The sequence below is a fragment of the Arthroderma uncinatum genome (assembly GCF_011692745.1).
Source record: "Arthroderma uncinatum strain CBS 119779 chromosome Unknown scaffold4, whole genome shotgun sequence".
NCBI classification, from domain to species: Eukaryota; Fungi; Ascomycota; class Eurotiomycetes; order Onygenales; family Arthrodermataceae; genus Arthroderma; species Arthroderma uncinatum.
Window position 1 is genome coordinate 3,311,521 of NW_022983866.1, and position 15,586 is coordinate 3,327,106.

The following is a 15,586-nucleotide window of genomic DNA, read 5'->3' on the forward strand; positions in this document are numbered from 1 at the left end:
TATAAGCAAATCTGCGTTTTGCTATCTCTTAGATACTAGCTACTTCCAACAACCGTAGGGATAGTAGGCCTGTCTAGATTGCTGGATATTTCATGGTGATGGCTACTATAAGGCTACTAATGTTAACCGTTGATAAATGTCCATTCAAGCTGGTTCAGGAAAGAAGGCGAGAAACAGAGGTGAGTTTGAAGTGAATTATTTAGAGCGGAATTTAGGAACGAGTCCAGCAATGCATAAACCCCCAACCAGAACGCCCGAAGAGCCAGCCTCCATACCTTCCGTCCTCTTCCCTAAGTATTTTCGCTTGTATGTACCGCGAAAGGATGCGCACTTGCCAGTGAAAACGCCCATCACACGCAATGCGAATAATCTTTACCCAGACAGAACCGAGGAGATGAGGAAAGGGAAGAAAAAAAAGGCTATGAGGGGAATAAGGAAATAAACAGCCCTAACCAGGAGCATCGAGCCTAGGCTTGCGGCTGAAATGCGTACGCCAAAAAAAACGCCCTAAAAAAAATACAGACCGCGAAGAGTGGAGTTAAAGAAACGCTGGCGGGAGCTAAAAGGGCCCCGAAATACATTTTGAAAGAATATATCCGCCCGAGAACAAGGGAAGTGTCATAAACGTCGCGAGGGCGGAGGTGAACCATCTGGGATTAGCTGCTGGATATGCCCTCTATGGATATCTGGGTAGCCTAGTGCAGCTCACGGATCATACGCCGAGAGGTAGTGGTATTGCACCAATCACACTATGATTGTTAATAGCTAACTTCAAGACAGCATTCTTATGAGGGTACTCACTTTCGTAGGCGAGCAACCGTCATTATGGTCAATACAATATTCCCCGCCGCAAGTAACACAAGAGCGAAGTACTTCGACCATACAAGAGAAACACTATGGATGAATGTAAGCTCATGAAAGGAGATAAACCTGGGGCCAAGTTAAGGTAAGCTTACAGTAGGTCCACATTCCCAGCAATCTCTGCGCATGAATGGCCGGTCGTGATGCTGGAGCAATCGTTAGCTAATGCTGATAAATGTTTGGTGTATGGTAGATAACGGGTAGCTCTTGTGCATCCTGCAGGCAGAAACCGCCAGCATCAGGATCATCGCCAAGGTGGCCAAGGGTACAAGGAAAAGAGATAACGAGCGGAAAGGATGGATGGTAGATACCTTCAGTGCCAGCCCCGAATCGCCTTCTGTATCCGACACAGGGTTCTGCGCCTTCGGAGGCCACGGTTTGCTTGTATCAGGCAAGCATGCTGCACACAGCCATCGGTTACACCTGTGACACCGGCGGCCCCGCAGACATTCTTCACACTGGACAATCAGCACCGGGGTTTCGTCGAGGCGGACAGCGGGAGTCTTGGCGACGTTCGTCCTATAGGAGTGCAACGGCGGCGGTGACAAGAGCGGAAAATGCTGCTCGGGGGACTGCTCCCAGACCAGGGGACCCTCGGGCGAGGTGCGGCAACCCTCACACCCGGCAGGGCCAAGGGAGACAGTTGCAATCGCAGGAGGTAAAAGCGAGCCTGGAGGAAGGTCGGTGGCGCGAGGCGGGTTGTGGCCGCTCCCGTATAGATTGGCGTCGTGCCTGGTACCCCGACATAAGGGAGCGTCGAAGGATATTATGCCTTGGCAGAGCTGCAATGTTTGAGCCCATCCGCTCTGCACTGAGGGCAGTTTCAGGACCTGGCCCGGTTCGCGGTACCACTCGCTGCCCAGAGATAGGCAGCCTGGGCGGCTTGGGAGGGCCCCTGATCGGTCGACAGGATCCTCCTCCTGTACCACGACCGTGTCCAGATACCGGCCGTGGCGCCCACCAGAAGCGGTGCGATGTGCGTGGTGACGTTGGCGGTGCTGGCGGTGCTGGCGGTGGTTCAACGAGTCGCGGTGGCCAAGCGTCGACGTGTTGCATACCAGCTGCCGCTGCTCGTCTGATGGGCTGGCGCAGGTTGCAGGAGTTGCAGGAGTTGCAGCTATGGGCTTGGGAGAGAAATAGTAGATCCCCTTGACCCTTGGCATTCCCTTGGCGCGGTCGGGCCGTACCGCGTACTCGATGGCCTGCATCAGCTTGCGCTCGTTGAGGTGCAGACAGCCCCGGATGGAGAGGAGGGAGACGCTGAAGCGGTCGCTGAGGAGGATGTCCGCGACTAGCTCTGCCGTCACCGGGAGGCCGTCGAGCACCAGGGTCCGGACGTCCTGCAGTATCGACCGGCGGCCTAGATCGTCGAATATCGCTCGCAGCGGGCGAGAATAGAATCCGTCCTCGCTCAAGGGTCCGTCGACCCAGCCAGAATTGATAGAAGTGATAGAGGTAGAAGTGGCAGGGGCAGAATCAGCGGTGCTGCTGGTGCCGGCGTCCCTGTTCATCCAAGAAAGCTGGGCGCCCTTGCACTTGGTCAAATCGAGATACCGAAAGACATACGGGGTGTCCATGATGAGGCCGCGCATTGCGGTGCAGGTCGAGGCCAAGGATAGGAGCGACATCACCGAGAGGTAAGGGGCGAGGTGATCCAGGACGAGCGAGTTGGATAGGATATCCCAGATGGACACTCGCCGTCTCGCAAATCGGGCTCTTCCCCCGGATTCTCCAGTCGGGGACGGAAGGCTGAGGCTGCTCGTGGCCGCAACACGCTCAAGCAGATGGGATTTGTAGGCGGCCATGGCCTCTCCCGTAATGTCATCCCGCAGGGTAACGTAACATGGCTCCGGCTGCGACTGAAGCTCTTCCAAGGCTGCTCTGGCCCGGGCGAGCTCTGTTTCCAGGAGATCAATGGTGGACTGCAACATGGCCGGCATGGCTCTCACGCTGACTGGGTCAACAGCCGTCAATAGAGAAGCCCATATCTCAACCGAGGCCATGGCCTGTCCCCTTTAGGAGAGGCCGAGGAGTCCGGTATAGAAAGGAAGCTTGAAGTGATAAACAATGATTCCCGCGGTTGTAGATAGCAATCAATCTTAGCATTAACCAATGACAGGCAAAGTAGGATCGTTTGAAAGAAATCACAACATATGGAGTCAACAGAGAATAGTCCGCAAGGTATGAACGAAGATAAGGATGGGGAGAAAGTTGGGAAAGAGATAAAAGGCCAAGCACTGCTGAAAGAAGCAATTATGTAGAGTCTGATAACACTGATAAAGGATAGAAAAAGTAATTATTAATGAGATTAATAAGAAGTTGATCTTGTGTAGAACATTGGTCAAGTGGCGTATGGGGGAGACATCCTATTAGTTAGTCGTATTAAACAATGCTTAGCGAAAGGCTTGAGGGCATCACGACGAATGATGGAGCACGCTGCGGTACGGGAGAGCAGGGTCAGGAAGGCGGATATGGGTGGAGCAGAAACCTGGGGGAGAGACAGTATAAGATTTCGAACTGGGAGATGGGTACGGAGTCCGTGGGGAATCTTAGTCGGATCCATGAATGTTCCGATGCAGCGTGGTTGAGGAGCAGGAAATTAAGGGACAGGGGCAAGATGATATACGGCCAGATGAGATGGGAGCGAGCATCGCTTCGGCGCTTTAACTGTGAAGACTGGCACTTTTTGCTTGGGCAGCTGTAATGCTCCGTTCGTATAGGCATGCGCTGCCGGTCTCCTAGCCCCGAGTGAATACCGTACCCTGCGGCCTTTGGGTGACGATGGTGGTATGGAATGTCGAGATAGAGAGGTCAGCTGGACGGATAGGCCTATATCCTACTCGTCGACCCCCTATCTTTGCTTCTTGCCTATCTCAAGAGGTGCAGCGTCGCGTAGAGTGTGCCTCGACAGCTTTCTTTTTGCGGGGGAGCCCCTAGCAGTGTCTAAGTCTTAGCCCTTGCTTCCATGCAGCCTCCATGCTCACAGATGTACGGAGTAGACACCAATCCTGTACGGTGCAATATGCGTCAAGAGTAGACCCCGCTGATCAGTCGCCCGTTTTCCTCGGAGCCCTGTAGTTATTGGTATGTGCAGTGCGGAATATGGGCCAGCCTTGAACGAGGTGCATTCGCTATCGTCATAGAGGGGTGTTAAGGCCATGGAGCTGCATAGGAATAGTGTCGTCTGTATGGCTCCCTGTAGATACGCTGGCTTGCTGTCGTAAAAGAAAGCATAAGCTTTTAGGACCTTCGGCCCCGGCTGCGACTCGGCATCAACGTCGGCGGGTTCGTCGAGCATGACAAGAGGGCCCTATTACATGCTAGGCAGGGGGAAGGCAGGTCGGAGTCGTGAATAAAAACGAAAGTGGTGGATGTCGTGGATCAATCAGGTCGAACAGCTGGCTACTCCGGGAGACGGGGACGGCCGGGCGGCCGAGCCCACGGGATTTACGCTTTTCTACTCCGTGGAAGTGATGATGAATAGCTTTTGAGGTTGAGACAGGGCCATGTGGAGGCACGTTAATAGGAAAATCGTGGGAGCATAAATTGTATAAAGTGAGCTCCTCAGTAAAGTTAGGGTGATATGGCGTTGTGTGCAGGAACAGGGGTGGTTTGAAGAGATAATCCTTGGAGCTTGTATATCATCGCTATGTAGTGTACAGAATAAAGGTGGGTTGAGGAGCAAGGGGGTTGATGCTGGCGTGGCCACAGACATAGAGATAAACAGCCCTGGCAGCAGCCCATCCTGTACGAGGTGGTGGTTTGAGGGCAGCCAACCATGCGAATCTATTCGCAGGCACGTCGTGGACAACCGTCCCAGTACCAGTATGCCCACCTTGACCGTTGATGCTGGCCATTGCTTCTTACTTCCATAGTTTGCCGAGACTGACTTCCTTGTCATCATGTTTATTGAGAACCTTGGCTGTCGCCAGGTCAAAGTCCTCCTGGGTAACGTGTACCCTTCGCTCACGTAGAGCGTACATGCCGGCCTCGGTGCATACACCCTTGAGCTCAGCACCGGAGCAGCCGTTCATCTTCTCGGCGATCTTGGTGAGGTTGATCCCGCGCGTTAGGTTCATCGAGCGAGAGTGGATGCGGAGGATATCAGCTCTGGCTTCGACCCTGCAGTCATGGGGAGACCCTTTGTTAGTCCGTATTAGGAGGCTGTGGAGAGTTGGAGACTACTTACGAAGGAGGGGGGAATTCAATCTTTCTGTCGATTCGGCCAGGCCGCAGGAGTGCTGGGTCAAGGATGTCCAACCGATTGGTGGCCATGATGACCTTGATGTTCTTCGTCGGTTCAAATCCGTCGAGCTGGTTGAGAAGCTCTAACATGGTCCGCTGGACTTCCGAGTCACCGCCACTGCTTCCCTCCACTCGGCTCGAGCCGATGCTATCAATCTCATCCATAAATATGATGCTGGGAGCATGCTCTCGAGCCATGACGAAAAGCTCCCTAACCATCCTACTTCCTTCACCGATATATTTCTGCACGAGCTCCGAGCCACTGACTCGAATGAACTTGCAGTCGGTATGGTGCGCAACTGCACGGGCCAGCAGAGTCTTGCCGGTTCCTGGAGGGCCGTATAGCAGCACACCCTTGGGCTGCGCGATGCCGAGCGATTCGAAGAGCTCTGGGTGCTTGAGGCCGAGCTCGATAACTTCCTTGATCTCCTTAATCTGCTGATCCAGCCCACCGATCATATCATACGTGCTGTCGGGCACCTTCTCAACCATCATGAGCGAGACGAGAGGGTCGACGGAGGATGGCAGCATCTTCTCCAGCTTGTAGGAATCGGACAGGAGGGACACTCGCTTGCCCACCGTTAGCTTGGCTATATCGACGCTGTCCGCAATGTCGACCACTACAATTATTGTTAGCATGCTGCTACTCTGATCTATTATGCTACTATGCTCCCATGTAGCGGCCAAGCTCACCGTATTTCCCTTCTGGGTGGACCTTGACCAGGACCTTCTTCGTGCCCATGACCTTGACCACCTCGCCGACATAGGAGCCCGGCTGCTGCAGCAGGCCAAGTTCCTCCCGCAGTAGCCTCACCCTTGAGTTGTAGTCGTTTCTCTGTGCCTCTAACCGCCTGAGAACAGCCTGTCCTTGGATGATCTCTAGCTTCATGCTCTCTATCTTGTTCCGGTAATAGTTGTCGAGCGCCATGGTGACGGGTCGCGTGTGTGTCTAAGATCGGTCCAGGGGCGTGCAAAGGAGTAAACTAGATAGAGCGACGAGACGGTAGAGTAAACAGAGCTGTGTAGGACTTTGCAGGCTTCTATCTTGTCGTTGTTCTTGTCGTTGGTCTTGAGTTGATCTTGTCGTTGACCAGAGGCGCGAGTGAGCTGTATCTGACTAAGGACTTACTAAGATGACTAAGAGATGACAACGAACATGACTAAGTACTTACTAATATTACTGACTAAGATGACTAATAGACCACCTGCCGCGGTCACGCTATGACCTGCAGCAAATCAAGTCAGCTGCGAAGCTTCATGCAAGCCAGCGTCGATAAAAGAGCTGATATCAGCCATCCCGCCCAGCCACGAGGAAACAGCTTTCTTGCCCTTGGACGTACGATGAGCCGTTAGCAGTGTGTCTCACGCAGCTTCGTGCAGCGTTGCTGGGGTGCTTGACATCTCAGACACCGTACCTCTGGCAGGTCGTTCGTGTTTACCGCGACTTAATCACCTCTCACGATCTGGTATCTTCCTGATGAACAGTCCGAGACTCACGCGTGGGATACCCGGTTACGACTACATCGTGAGACTGCTGATATAAAGAGTCCTGCTGCCCCCTGGCAGCTTTTGAGGGAATGATATGGCTTCTCCGGGAGACGACCATGGCACCGATAGCCAGGAACAGTCCTCGTCTGCAGCATCGAGCCTCAGGCGGTTTGCTCCCATTACGAGAACTGAAAGTGAACGGGCCGAGGAGCCCGCACGAAGCCGGAGCGGGAACACCTATGGTCTGCAATATTTCGTCCCCCAAATCCTTGTAACCTAGCTCTATTCTTGCTAAGACGTACGCACCAGGCTCCATCGGTCCATCCGGCACTTCTTACACCGAATCCGCGTCCTACGACCCCTCGAGGTCCCCAATGATAGAACCTCTCTCGGAAAGGACGCCCAAGAAACCAGGGATCCTTCGTCGTGTTTCCTCCAAACCTCACAGGGGCCAGGAGTTCTCCGTCGACGACGACGTTACTGAGATCGAGGTGGACAAGGCCCTGCGGCAGCCAGGCGTCTCGGGCCGCTCCACAGCCCGACAACACTCTACGTTACGGCGGCGGGGTGTCATACCGGCGACAATTCTTCAGCGGGTTGACTCGGGGGATGAGCTTGTAGATGCTTCAGGAGCTGGTGACAGCTATATATTGGATAACGAGGAAGACGGAGACGACGATGACAATGAGGCTGCTGGTGAAGCTGGTGTCGACGACGACGACGACGATGATGTGCGCAGCGATGCTGAAAGCTTCACGCTCAAGGACAGGCAGCAGGCTATCAACGAAACTCACCCGTTCGGTATCAGGATCTGGAAGCCAGCCTTGTACAAGAAGCTGCGTTCCGTCGAAAAGACCGCAGAGGGAGACATCCATTCGGCGCCCGGACAGCGTGTCAGTCCCTGGCTCTTCCTGGCTAATATTCTATGGACAGTGCTCTTCGGGTGGTGGCTCGCATTGGCCGCTCTCATTGGTGCTATAGCCTGCTTTGCCATTAGCGTCTCGCCCGACTCCTCTGCGTACGGCAGAGTGTTTTGGGGCCTGTCCCGCTATCTGCTCTATCCGTTTGGCTCCATGGTCCGCCTCAAGCCTGACGAGAACTATGCAGAGGAAGACGAAGGTGAAGGGAGGAGCATCAGTGAATATGAGCAGTGGCAGAGCGGAGATATCGAGCGCGGTGGTCTCTTTTTCGGCCCAGTCGCAAACGCCCGCTCCTTGGTTGGCCGACGAAGGAACAGCATGGACTCTGCCAGCGAGCGGGACAGCCTACTCGGTAGAACCGGGAGACACCACACCGACGATAGCGAGGCATCTAGGACCAAACGACGCCTTTTCGGACGGGGCGAGTGGACTATTGGTCGAGTGATGTTTTATGCGTTCTTCTACCTTCTGGTCGGGCCGCTCCTCCTTTCAGTCTCTCTCATCTGTTGGATCCTCGTCTTCTGGATACCGATGGGTCGTGTTACTCTCATTCTATTTCACCACGTTCGTCGACATCCTCTTGCTCTGTCCTTCCACTCTGACAGCACATATACCAGACTGCAATCTGGCCCTTCTTCGTCGATTCTCCTGTGTACTTACCGCGCCGTTGGCTTGAAATACTGGAAATACACCATCGACGGAACGAACATCTTCTTCATAAACTTGCTGGTAGTCGTCATATTCGTCATATTTGACTTCCATATCTTGCGCAATATCTTCCTCATCGAAAACGGTCTCACCCATCCCGGCCTAATATTTGTGTTGGCTCTAATTGCTGTAATACCCCTTGCTTACTTTATCGGGCAAGCCGTTGCCTCCATCTCCGCCCAGTCCTCTATGGGTCTGGGTGCTGCTATCAATGCGTTTTTCTCGACCTTGGTGGAGGTCTACCTCTATTGCATTGCCCTTACCGAAGGCAAGGCCCAGCTTGTCGAAGGTAGTGTCATTGGTAGTATATTCGCGGGTATCCTGTTTCTCCCAGGGATATCCATGTGCTTTGGTGCAATCATCCGCAAGACTCAGCGTTTTAACGTAAAATCAGCGGGCGTGACATCAACAATGCTATTGTTTGCGGTCATTGCTGCCTTCGGTCCAACCCTCTTTTACCAAATCTACGGCAGGGTACGTTCCACCGTTCTTACTCTATTTACCATAGCTAACACTTCATAGCACGAGTTGAATTGCCATGCTTGCAGCCATATCAGGGTGTCCGGTGGTAGGGATTGTCGTCGCTGCTATTTCTCCCAGGTCCCTGCTGCCGACGATGCGTTCTTTATGAAGGCAGTACAGCCGTACTCTTACTTCGCTGCTGTGCTATTGTTCCTATCATATATCATTGGTCTTTGGTTTACCCTTAGGACCCACGCGGCGATTATCTGGTCGACCGATATTGATGAGAAGAAGCCACATCCAGACACTCATAGGCCGACTCTTCACCCACACTCCGACCAGGCACACGGCAACCCTAGTCTTAAAGGCTCCATCCGAGAATCCCAGCTATACGCCCGAATCCTTGGGCAGTCTCTGAAACATGTCGGCTTGACGCCTAACTCCGACCCATCCCAAACAGCGCATAGCCCTAACGAGAGCTCAACGGTTCATGTCGTTCCCCCCAAAGACAAGAATAAATGCCAGGGCCCCTACAAAATGACAATTCCCTCTCTGACTCCCGAAGAAAACGAACAGCTAGTGCGCCAGGTAACAGAAGTTGCGGCGACTGCAGCTACCTTTGCTGCCCGTGACGCGGCCGGCCCAAGACATATTGCGGGCACACCAGGCAGCAAAACTCCTGCAGGGGCGACTGGAACTCCCGGGCATCCAGAAGAAGCCGGAATATTCACAGAGCCTCAAGCTGAATCACATGGCCATGATGCACCCAACTGGGGTAAGACGAAAAGTTTTGTAATCCTCCTCGTTGCCACTTTGCTATATGCAGTGATTGCCGAGATATTGGTGAAGACGGTTGATGTCGTTTTGGAGAGTTACGATATTGATGAGAAATTTTTGGGAATTACACTATTTTCTCTGGTACCCAATACCACGGAATTTTTGGTAAGCTCCTCCCGAAGACTAACCCCGCCCCCCCCCCCCCCCACCCCCCTTCCCTAGTGGTATATGCTAACGGGTTTAGAATGCGATATCCTTTGCTATGAATGGTAATATCGCGCTATCTATGGAGATCGGCTCTGCATATGCCCTTCAAGTCTGTCTTCTGCAGATACCAGCCCTTGTTCTTTTTAGCGCCATCCACACCTCCGTCTTCAACCCCTCTGACCTACTCGGGCATTCATTCAAGTAAGACACTAAACCCCCAAAGAGCTACATGTGCATATGTGCATGTTTGCTAACGCTCTCTGATCTAGTCTAATATTCCCCCAATGGGATATGGTAACCGTTATCCTCTGCGTGTTCCTTCTATCGTACGTCTATGGAGAAGGGAAGAGCAACTACTTCAAAGGCTCAATCCTGTTGCTCACGTATATTTTCGTTATCATGGGCTTCTACTTGTCAAGCTTGAGTACGATGGGTATCGATTTCGGTCAACATGATGGTCTCTCACTCGGTGTGACAAGGAACGACGACGGATCGTTCCGCACCAGCGGTTGAAGCTAGGGGGGCTATGTGAAGTATATAAGAAACCTTATGTTTATATCTGCACTCATAGTATACACTGTACATAATTTTCCCTTCTGAGCAGGTTCTCGTTTCTTGGTTAGAAGCTCGTGGGTGTATTATATATCCGGCTGGTTATCTAGAATGCGAAATCCTAACTTTGTTCTACCGTCTCTTTTCTTGCAGCTGACTATAAACATTTACTTCTTGTCGAAGCTTGGGTGAGTGCTTTGTCGTCCGACCTCCAATCAAATCTCCCTCGGTCCAAGGCGTTGCAATTGATGGTCAGTTTGGGATATCTTGATGCGACTGCTGGGGTTGTTTGGCACGGCGAGCCACATTTTGTAGCCCTGAGGACCATGGTCAACATTCGATCTGTTTGATACAGCCCGCATACTTTCCGACTGCAGCCACTTTCCATGAGAGTACGATAGTTTGGGGCCTCGTAAACCTGAACAGAATGTCATTAGTTTTGTGGCAGTGTTAGGGGCCGTCTATAAGCGCCTTTTATATACCTTGTTTCAATGTACCACGGCTCGTATAAGAATGTCCTCGTGTATGGAGTATGTGACTTTATATACGACCCCTTTCCCCAGGGACAAGCCGGAGGGCAGTTTGATCATGGGTAAACTTAGGAGCTAGCATAGGGTTAGTTTAGGACGCCTTTACCTAACTCCTGGACAGAGCCCTTAGAGGGCTTGAGGACGATCTCCATATGTAAGGATAGTATAGAGCGAGCAGGGATGATATCTATTCTCCGTCTGATTCTCCGTCTGCCCGCATATTCACAAGCGCATAGACTCCCTGTCAAGCAGCATTCTATTACGCAGCAAACGGACCCCAGTATATAGAATATGTGGTCTTTAGTATACCGCCGTTCAGGTTAAGGTGTATACCGTGGCACAAGAAGAGCCCTGGAATATTGTTTGATGATGAAGCAGGACACTATCGGCCATGTCTTGCTGGTTGCAGCGGCCACCATCTGCTGTGGAATCCTTGCATGGCGTACTCTCAGCCTCGGACGGCATGTACAGGAAGCCTCCATCGTCCAGTCAAGAAAAGGCACCAAAAATGCCCTATATACATACTCTGGCGAGAATATCAAGTGGGCAGCATGTGGCCAGGTCGACAATTGTCCGTTGGAGTGCAGTTCGATCGAGGTGCCGAAGGATCATTTCAGTATAAACAACTTTGATAACGAAACGTTCAACATCCCATTAGTTCGGATGCGTGGGAAGAATGCCACACAGAATCTTCTCGTTAACCCTGGTGGCCCCGGTGGCAGCGGGTTCGCTTTCATGTACGACGATGCCCTAGATATAATGGATGTCATCGACGAAAGCTTTCATCTCCTGTCCTTCGATCCGCGCGGCGTCAACTCCTCGCGACCCCTGGCCACCTGCTATCCCGACCAGGGAACCCGCAAGCGGCTGTCAGAGATCAGAGCGACCGATCCGTCTAGAGATAGCCCTGACGTCTATGCCTGGACGGCGAACTTTGTGCATGCTTGTGCTGACACGATGGGCGAAGCTGGAAGATATATCAACACGCCCCAGACTGCCGCCGATATGAACAACATCCTGGATGCAGTTAGACAGGACGACATGGTATACTAGGGCTTCAGTTACGGTAGCATTCTCGGACAGACATATGCGACGATGTTCCCTGACCGCTCCAAGCGGGTTATCATCGACGGCATCGCCAACCATTTCGACTGGTATGGTGCATTGATCGAGGGCAAGGACTTTATCGACACCGACAAGGTCCTGTACGGAATCTTCGACGAGTGCGTCAAGGCCGGTTCCAACTGCACATTATCTGCTCTCGCGGATAATTCAGAGGAGTTATATCGAAAGTTCCTCGACCTTACGGCGAAGATTCGAGCAGAGCCGATCAGTGTTTACATCAACAGCACCCTGTACGGTGTCCTCGACTACCATAGTTTATGGTTCAACGGGGTATATAGGGCCCTCTACAGACCAAGCGGCTGGTATTCGTTCACCGATCGTCTTGCTAAGCTGATGCAAGGGGATCCGACCGAGGCCTTCCTGGCCTATGGATTTGGGGATCCATCTAAAAGATGGGCCATCGGGGCCAAAGTACTGGCCGCAGGGGAGAACAAATCTACTCGATAAGCTTCTTCCGTGGTATGGGAACAGCTCATTTGCCTTTGCACAAAACAAGCTATACTATGCTAAACAACAATGGCGCATCCCTCGAACACACGGCTTCGTACCGCGCATCGATGTCGAGACCGCCCACCCTCTCCTGGTCCTGTCGATGACGTTTGACCCCGTCTGCCCTCTCGCATCGGCAAGGGTCGGTGCAGAATCATTCAGAGGGTCAAGGCTCGTCGAGGTGAAGGGATACGGGCACTGCTCCCAGGCCATGAAATCCTCCTGTGCCGTTGCGCATATTCGAAACTTCCTCCAGGAGGGTGTCTTGCCGGATACCCATGTGCAATGCGAGGTGGACAATGAATACTATGTCAAACCAGAGTAAGGAGCTAGAAGAGGAAACATGCTTTTAATCTCACCTTTCCCTGATCAGGGACGATAAAATAACGGGACTCTGGCTTAGGTCGCAAGTTATATAGGCCGGGAGTGGCAGGTATTAGATCTATCAAATGATGTCAAGCATCCCATGCTAAGCGACACTTCTTCCACCTCGACGTGGCGGTTGTCAATGATCTTCGCCGTGCATCAAGTCAAATTGTTAATTCGATAACTTTGAGATTTGAGTTGCGTCTTGTGACGTCCCGATAACTTCGCCGTTAAATACTTTGCGTTTACCCGATTCCTTTGCCTCCAACCACACTCTCTTACCTTTGGTCAACTCCCTCTTGATCCCCACGCAACACACGATATGAAGAGATGACTCTGGGGGATCGCCGGGAGGGGCGCGGGTTGGTGTCGTGAGGGGGAAGACGATGGCTAGCAGGGGTGTTTTCCTTCCCCGGATATACCTTGTGCTCCAGTTTCATGCAAAACCCCGGCCACTTCGTATCAATGGCATTCCATCAGGGGATATCAACGCCTGGAAAACGGCGTCCGGTTACCAGTCCCGGGAGCCCTCGATTCAACTGCGGGGTAGCCCTGGTTCTTGTCGAGTTGTTCGAGCAGGTAGACCCTGTTATTGTGTGGTTTCTTGTGCGAGCTGCGGCGCTATAAATGCGACGGCTTGTGTCCCGTCTGCGTAGATGGCGGCGGCGCTCCAACATTGCACCTACACCGACACTGGTTGTCACCACCAATTCTTTTGGCCGCATCTGAATCATCGACCATGCTGTCCTTTGCCAGGGCTGCATTGTGCCTGCTGGCAGCCGCTGGGCCTCTCGTTCAGGCCCAGTTCCCCCCGAAGCCGGAAGGGGTCACTGTGCTGGACTCGAAGTTCGGCAACGGTGTACGCATCAGCTACAAGGAGGTCAGTGGGAGCAGTCTCTAATCTGGGGCCGGGTTCGGCTCATAGCTTACGTCGAATAATAGCCTGGGCTCTGTGAGACGACTGAGGGAGTCAAATCGTACGCTGGATACGTCCATCTGCCTCCCGGCACATTGAAAGACCTCGGCGTCGAGCAAGACTATCCCATCAACACCTTCTTCTGGTTCTTCGAGGCAAGGAAGGATCCTGAAAATGCTCCGCTGGCTATCTGGATGAACGGCGGCCCCGGAAGCTCTTCGATGTTTGGGATGCTCACTGAGAACGGGCCCTGCTTCGTCAATCCAGACTCCAACTCTACTACGCTCAATCCTCACTCCTGGAACAATGAAGGTGTGAAGACAAGACAATGCCTGGCTTCGGTATGATTTTAATGTGCTAACATGCGTACGATTGCAGTCAATATGCTCTACTTGGACCAGCCAGTGCAGGTAGGCTTGTCATACGACACCCTGGCCAACTTCACGAGGAATCTGGTCACGGACACGATCACCAAGTTGGAGCCCAATGATCCTATCCCAGAGCAGAATGCTACGTTCTTGGTAGGCACTTATGCCAGCCGCGACGGAACCAAGACTGCCCAGGGCACCCGCAATGCTGCGATTGCCCTCTGGCACTTCGCCCAGGTGTGGTTCCAGGAATTTCCAGGCTACCACCCTCGCGACTCCCGAATCAGCATCGCTACCGAATCCTACGGTGGCCGTTACGGTCCTGCATTTACCGCGTTCTTCGAGGAGCAAAACCAGAAGATCAAGAATGGTACCTGGAAAGGCAATCAAGGCAACATGCATCTCTTGCACCTTGACACCCTAATGATCGTCAACGGCTGCATCGATCGACAGGTACAGTGGCCGGCGTACCCACAGATGGTGTTCAATAACACATACGGCATCGAAGCAGTCAACGCGAGCGTTCACCAACAGATGTTGGACGCCCTCTATCGAGACGGCGGCTGCCGTGACAAGATCAATGACTGTCGTGCTATTTCCGCAGTATCAGACCCTGAAAACATCGGTATCAACGCCACCGTCAACGAGGCCTGTAGTGAAGCCGAGACCTTCTGCGCAACTGAGGTACGGGGCCCGTACTCGCAATATTCAGGTCGTAACTACTACGACATTGGACAGCTAGACCCAAGTCCCTTCCCGGCTCCCTTCTATATGGCCTGGCTGAATCAACCGCATGTGCAAGCAGCGTTAGGCGTGCCACTCAACTGGACCCAGTCGAATGATGTTGTATCGACGGCATTCCGCGCCATTGGCGACTATCCGCGACCAGGCTGGCTCGAGAATCTGGCCTACCTTCTGGAGAACGGCATAAAGGTGTCACTCGTCTATGGCGATCGCGACTACGCGTGCAACTGGTTTGGCGGCGAGCTCTCAAGTCTTGCGATTAACTACACTGACACACGCAATTTCCATGCTGCTGGCTATGCTGGAATCCAAGTAAACAACAGCTATATCGGTGGACAGGTGAGACAGTATGGCAACCTATCTTTCTCCCGTGTCTACGAAGCTGGCCACGAAGTACCGTCTTACCAGCCCGACACTGCGCTAAAGATCTTCCATCGCGCATTGTTCAACAAGGACATTGCCACTGGCACCATTGACACTTCCGTTCCTGTCAACGGCGACAGGCAATATGGCTCGTCAGGGCCCCCAGACTCGTTCAGGTTCAAAAACGAGCCACCGGCGCAGCACGTACACTTCTGTCATGTTCTTGACACTAGTACGTGCACGCAGGAGCAGCTGAAAGCGGTTGAAAATGGTACAGCCTTGGTCCGGAACTGGATTGTCGTTGATTCTAACTCGACGTCCTTGTTCCCAGAGGTGGTTGGCTCTCCCACGCCAACTCCGTCTCCAGCCCCTGGAACCGCGGCCGGCTTGTCTGCACGCAGCCATATACACGAGGTGGCCTTCTTGGGTGCTTTCGCTTTGACACTCTCTGCGCTGATGTTTTAG

General features: G+C 52.9%; 5 protein-coding genes across 5 annotated transcripts; 3 read left to right on the top strand and 2 right to left on the bottom strand.

Annotated features, from left to right (window-relative positions):
* Window positions 1-1,019: 1,019 nt before the first annotated feature.
* GIQ15_06369 (uncharacterized protein) lies at window positions 1,020-2,864 on the bottom strand (the record flags this gene model as incomplete). The annotated part of the gene is made up of 1 exon (XM_033553786.1): window positions 1,020-2,864. One exon carries the CDS (start codon window positions 2,862-2,864, stop codon window positions 1,020-1,022), a length of 1,845 nt encoding a protein of 614 aa, XP_033404930.1.
* A 1,860-nt stretch (window positions 2,865-4,724) lies between these two features.
* On the bottom strand, window positions 4,725-6,034 carry GIQ15_06370 (26S protease regulatory subunit 8; the record flags this gene model as incomplete). Its single annotated transcript, XM_033553787.1, has 3 exons — window positions 4,725-4,983; window positions 5,051-5,726; window positions 5,800-6,034. The coding sequence occupies 3 exons, from the start codon at window positions 6,032-6,034 to the stop codon at window positions 4,725-4,727; spliced, it is 1,170 nt and encodes a 389-aa protein (XP_033404931.1).
* A 654-nt stretch (window positions 6,035-6,688) lies between these two features.
* Window positions 6,689-10,181, top strand: GIQ15_06371 (calcium/proton exchanger; the record flags this gene model as incomplete). The annotated part of the gene is made up of 5 exons (XM_033553788.1): window positions 6,689-6,836; window positions 6,904-8,696; window positions 8,745-9,626; window positions 9,706-9,869; window positions 9,938-10,181. 5 exons carry the CDS (start codon window positions 6,689-6,691, stop codon window positions 10,179-10,181), a joined length of 3,231 nt encoding a protein of 1,076 aa, XP_033404932.1.
* Window positions 10,182-11,116: 935 nt separating this feature from the next.
* GIQ15_06372 (uncharacterized protein) lies at window positions 11,117-12,689 on the top strand (the record flags this gene model as incomplete). Its single annotated transcript, XM_033553789.1, has 3 exons — window positions 11,117-11,794; window positions 11,867-12,145; window positions 12,216-12,689. The coding sequence occupies 3 exons, from the start codon at window positions 11,117-11,119 to the stop codon at window positions 12,687-12,689; spliced, it is 1,431 nt and encodes a 476-aa protein (XP_033404933.1).
* A 780-nt stretch (window positions 12,690-13,469) lies between these two features.
* Window positions 13,470-15,586, top strand: GIQ15_06373 (carboxypeptidase S1; the record flags this gene model as incomplete). The annotated part of the gene is made up of 4 exons (XM_033553790.1): window positions 13,470-13,610; window positions 13,673-13,958; window positions 14,025-14,698; window positions 14,753-15,586. The coding sequence occupies 4 exons, from the start codon at window positions 13,470-13,472 to the stop codon at window positions 15,584-15,586; spliced, it is 1,935 nt and encodes a 644-aa protein (XP_033404934.1).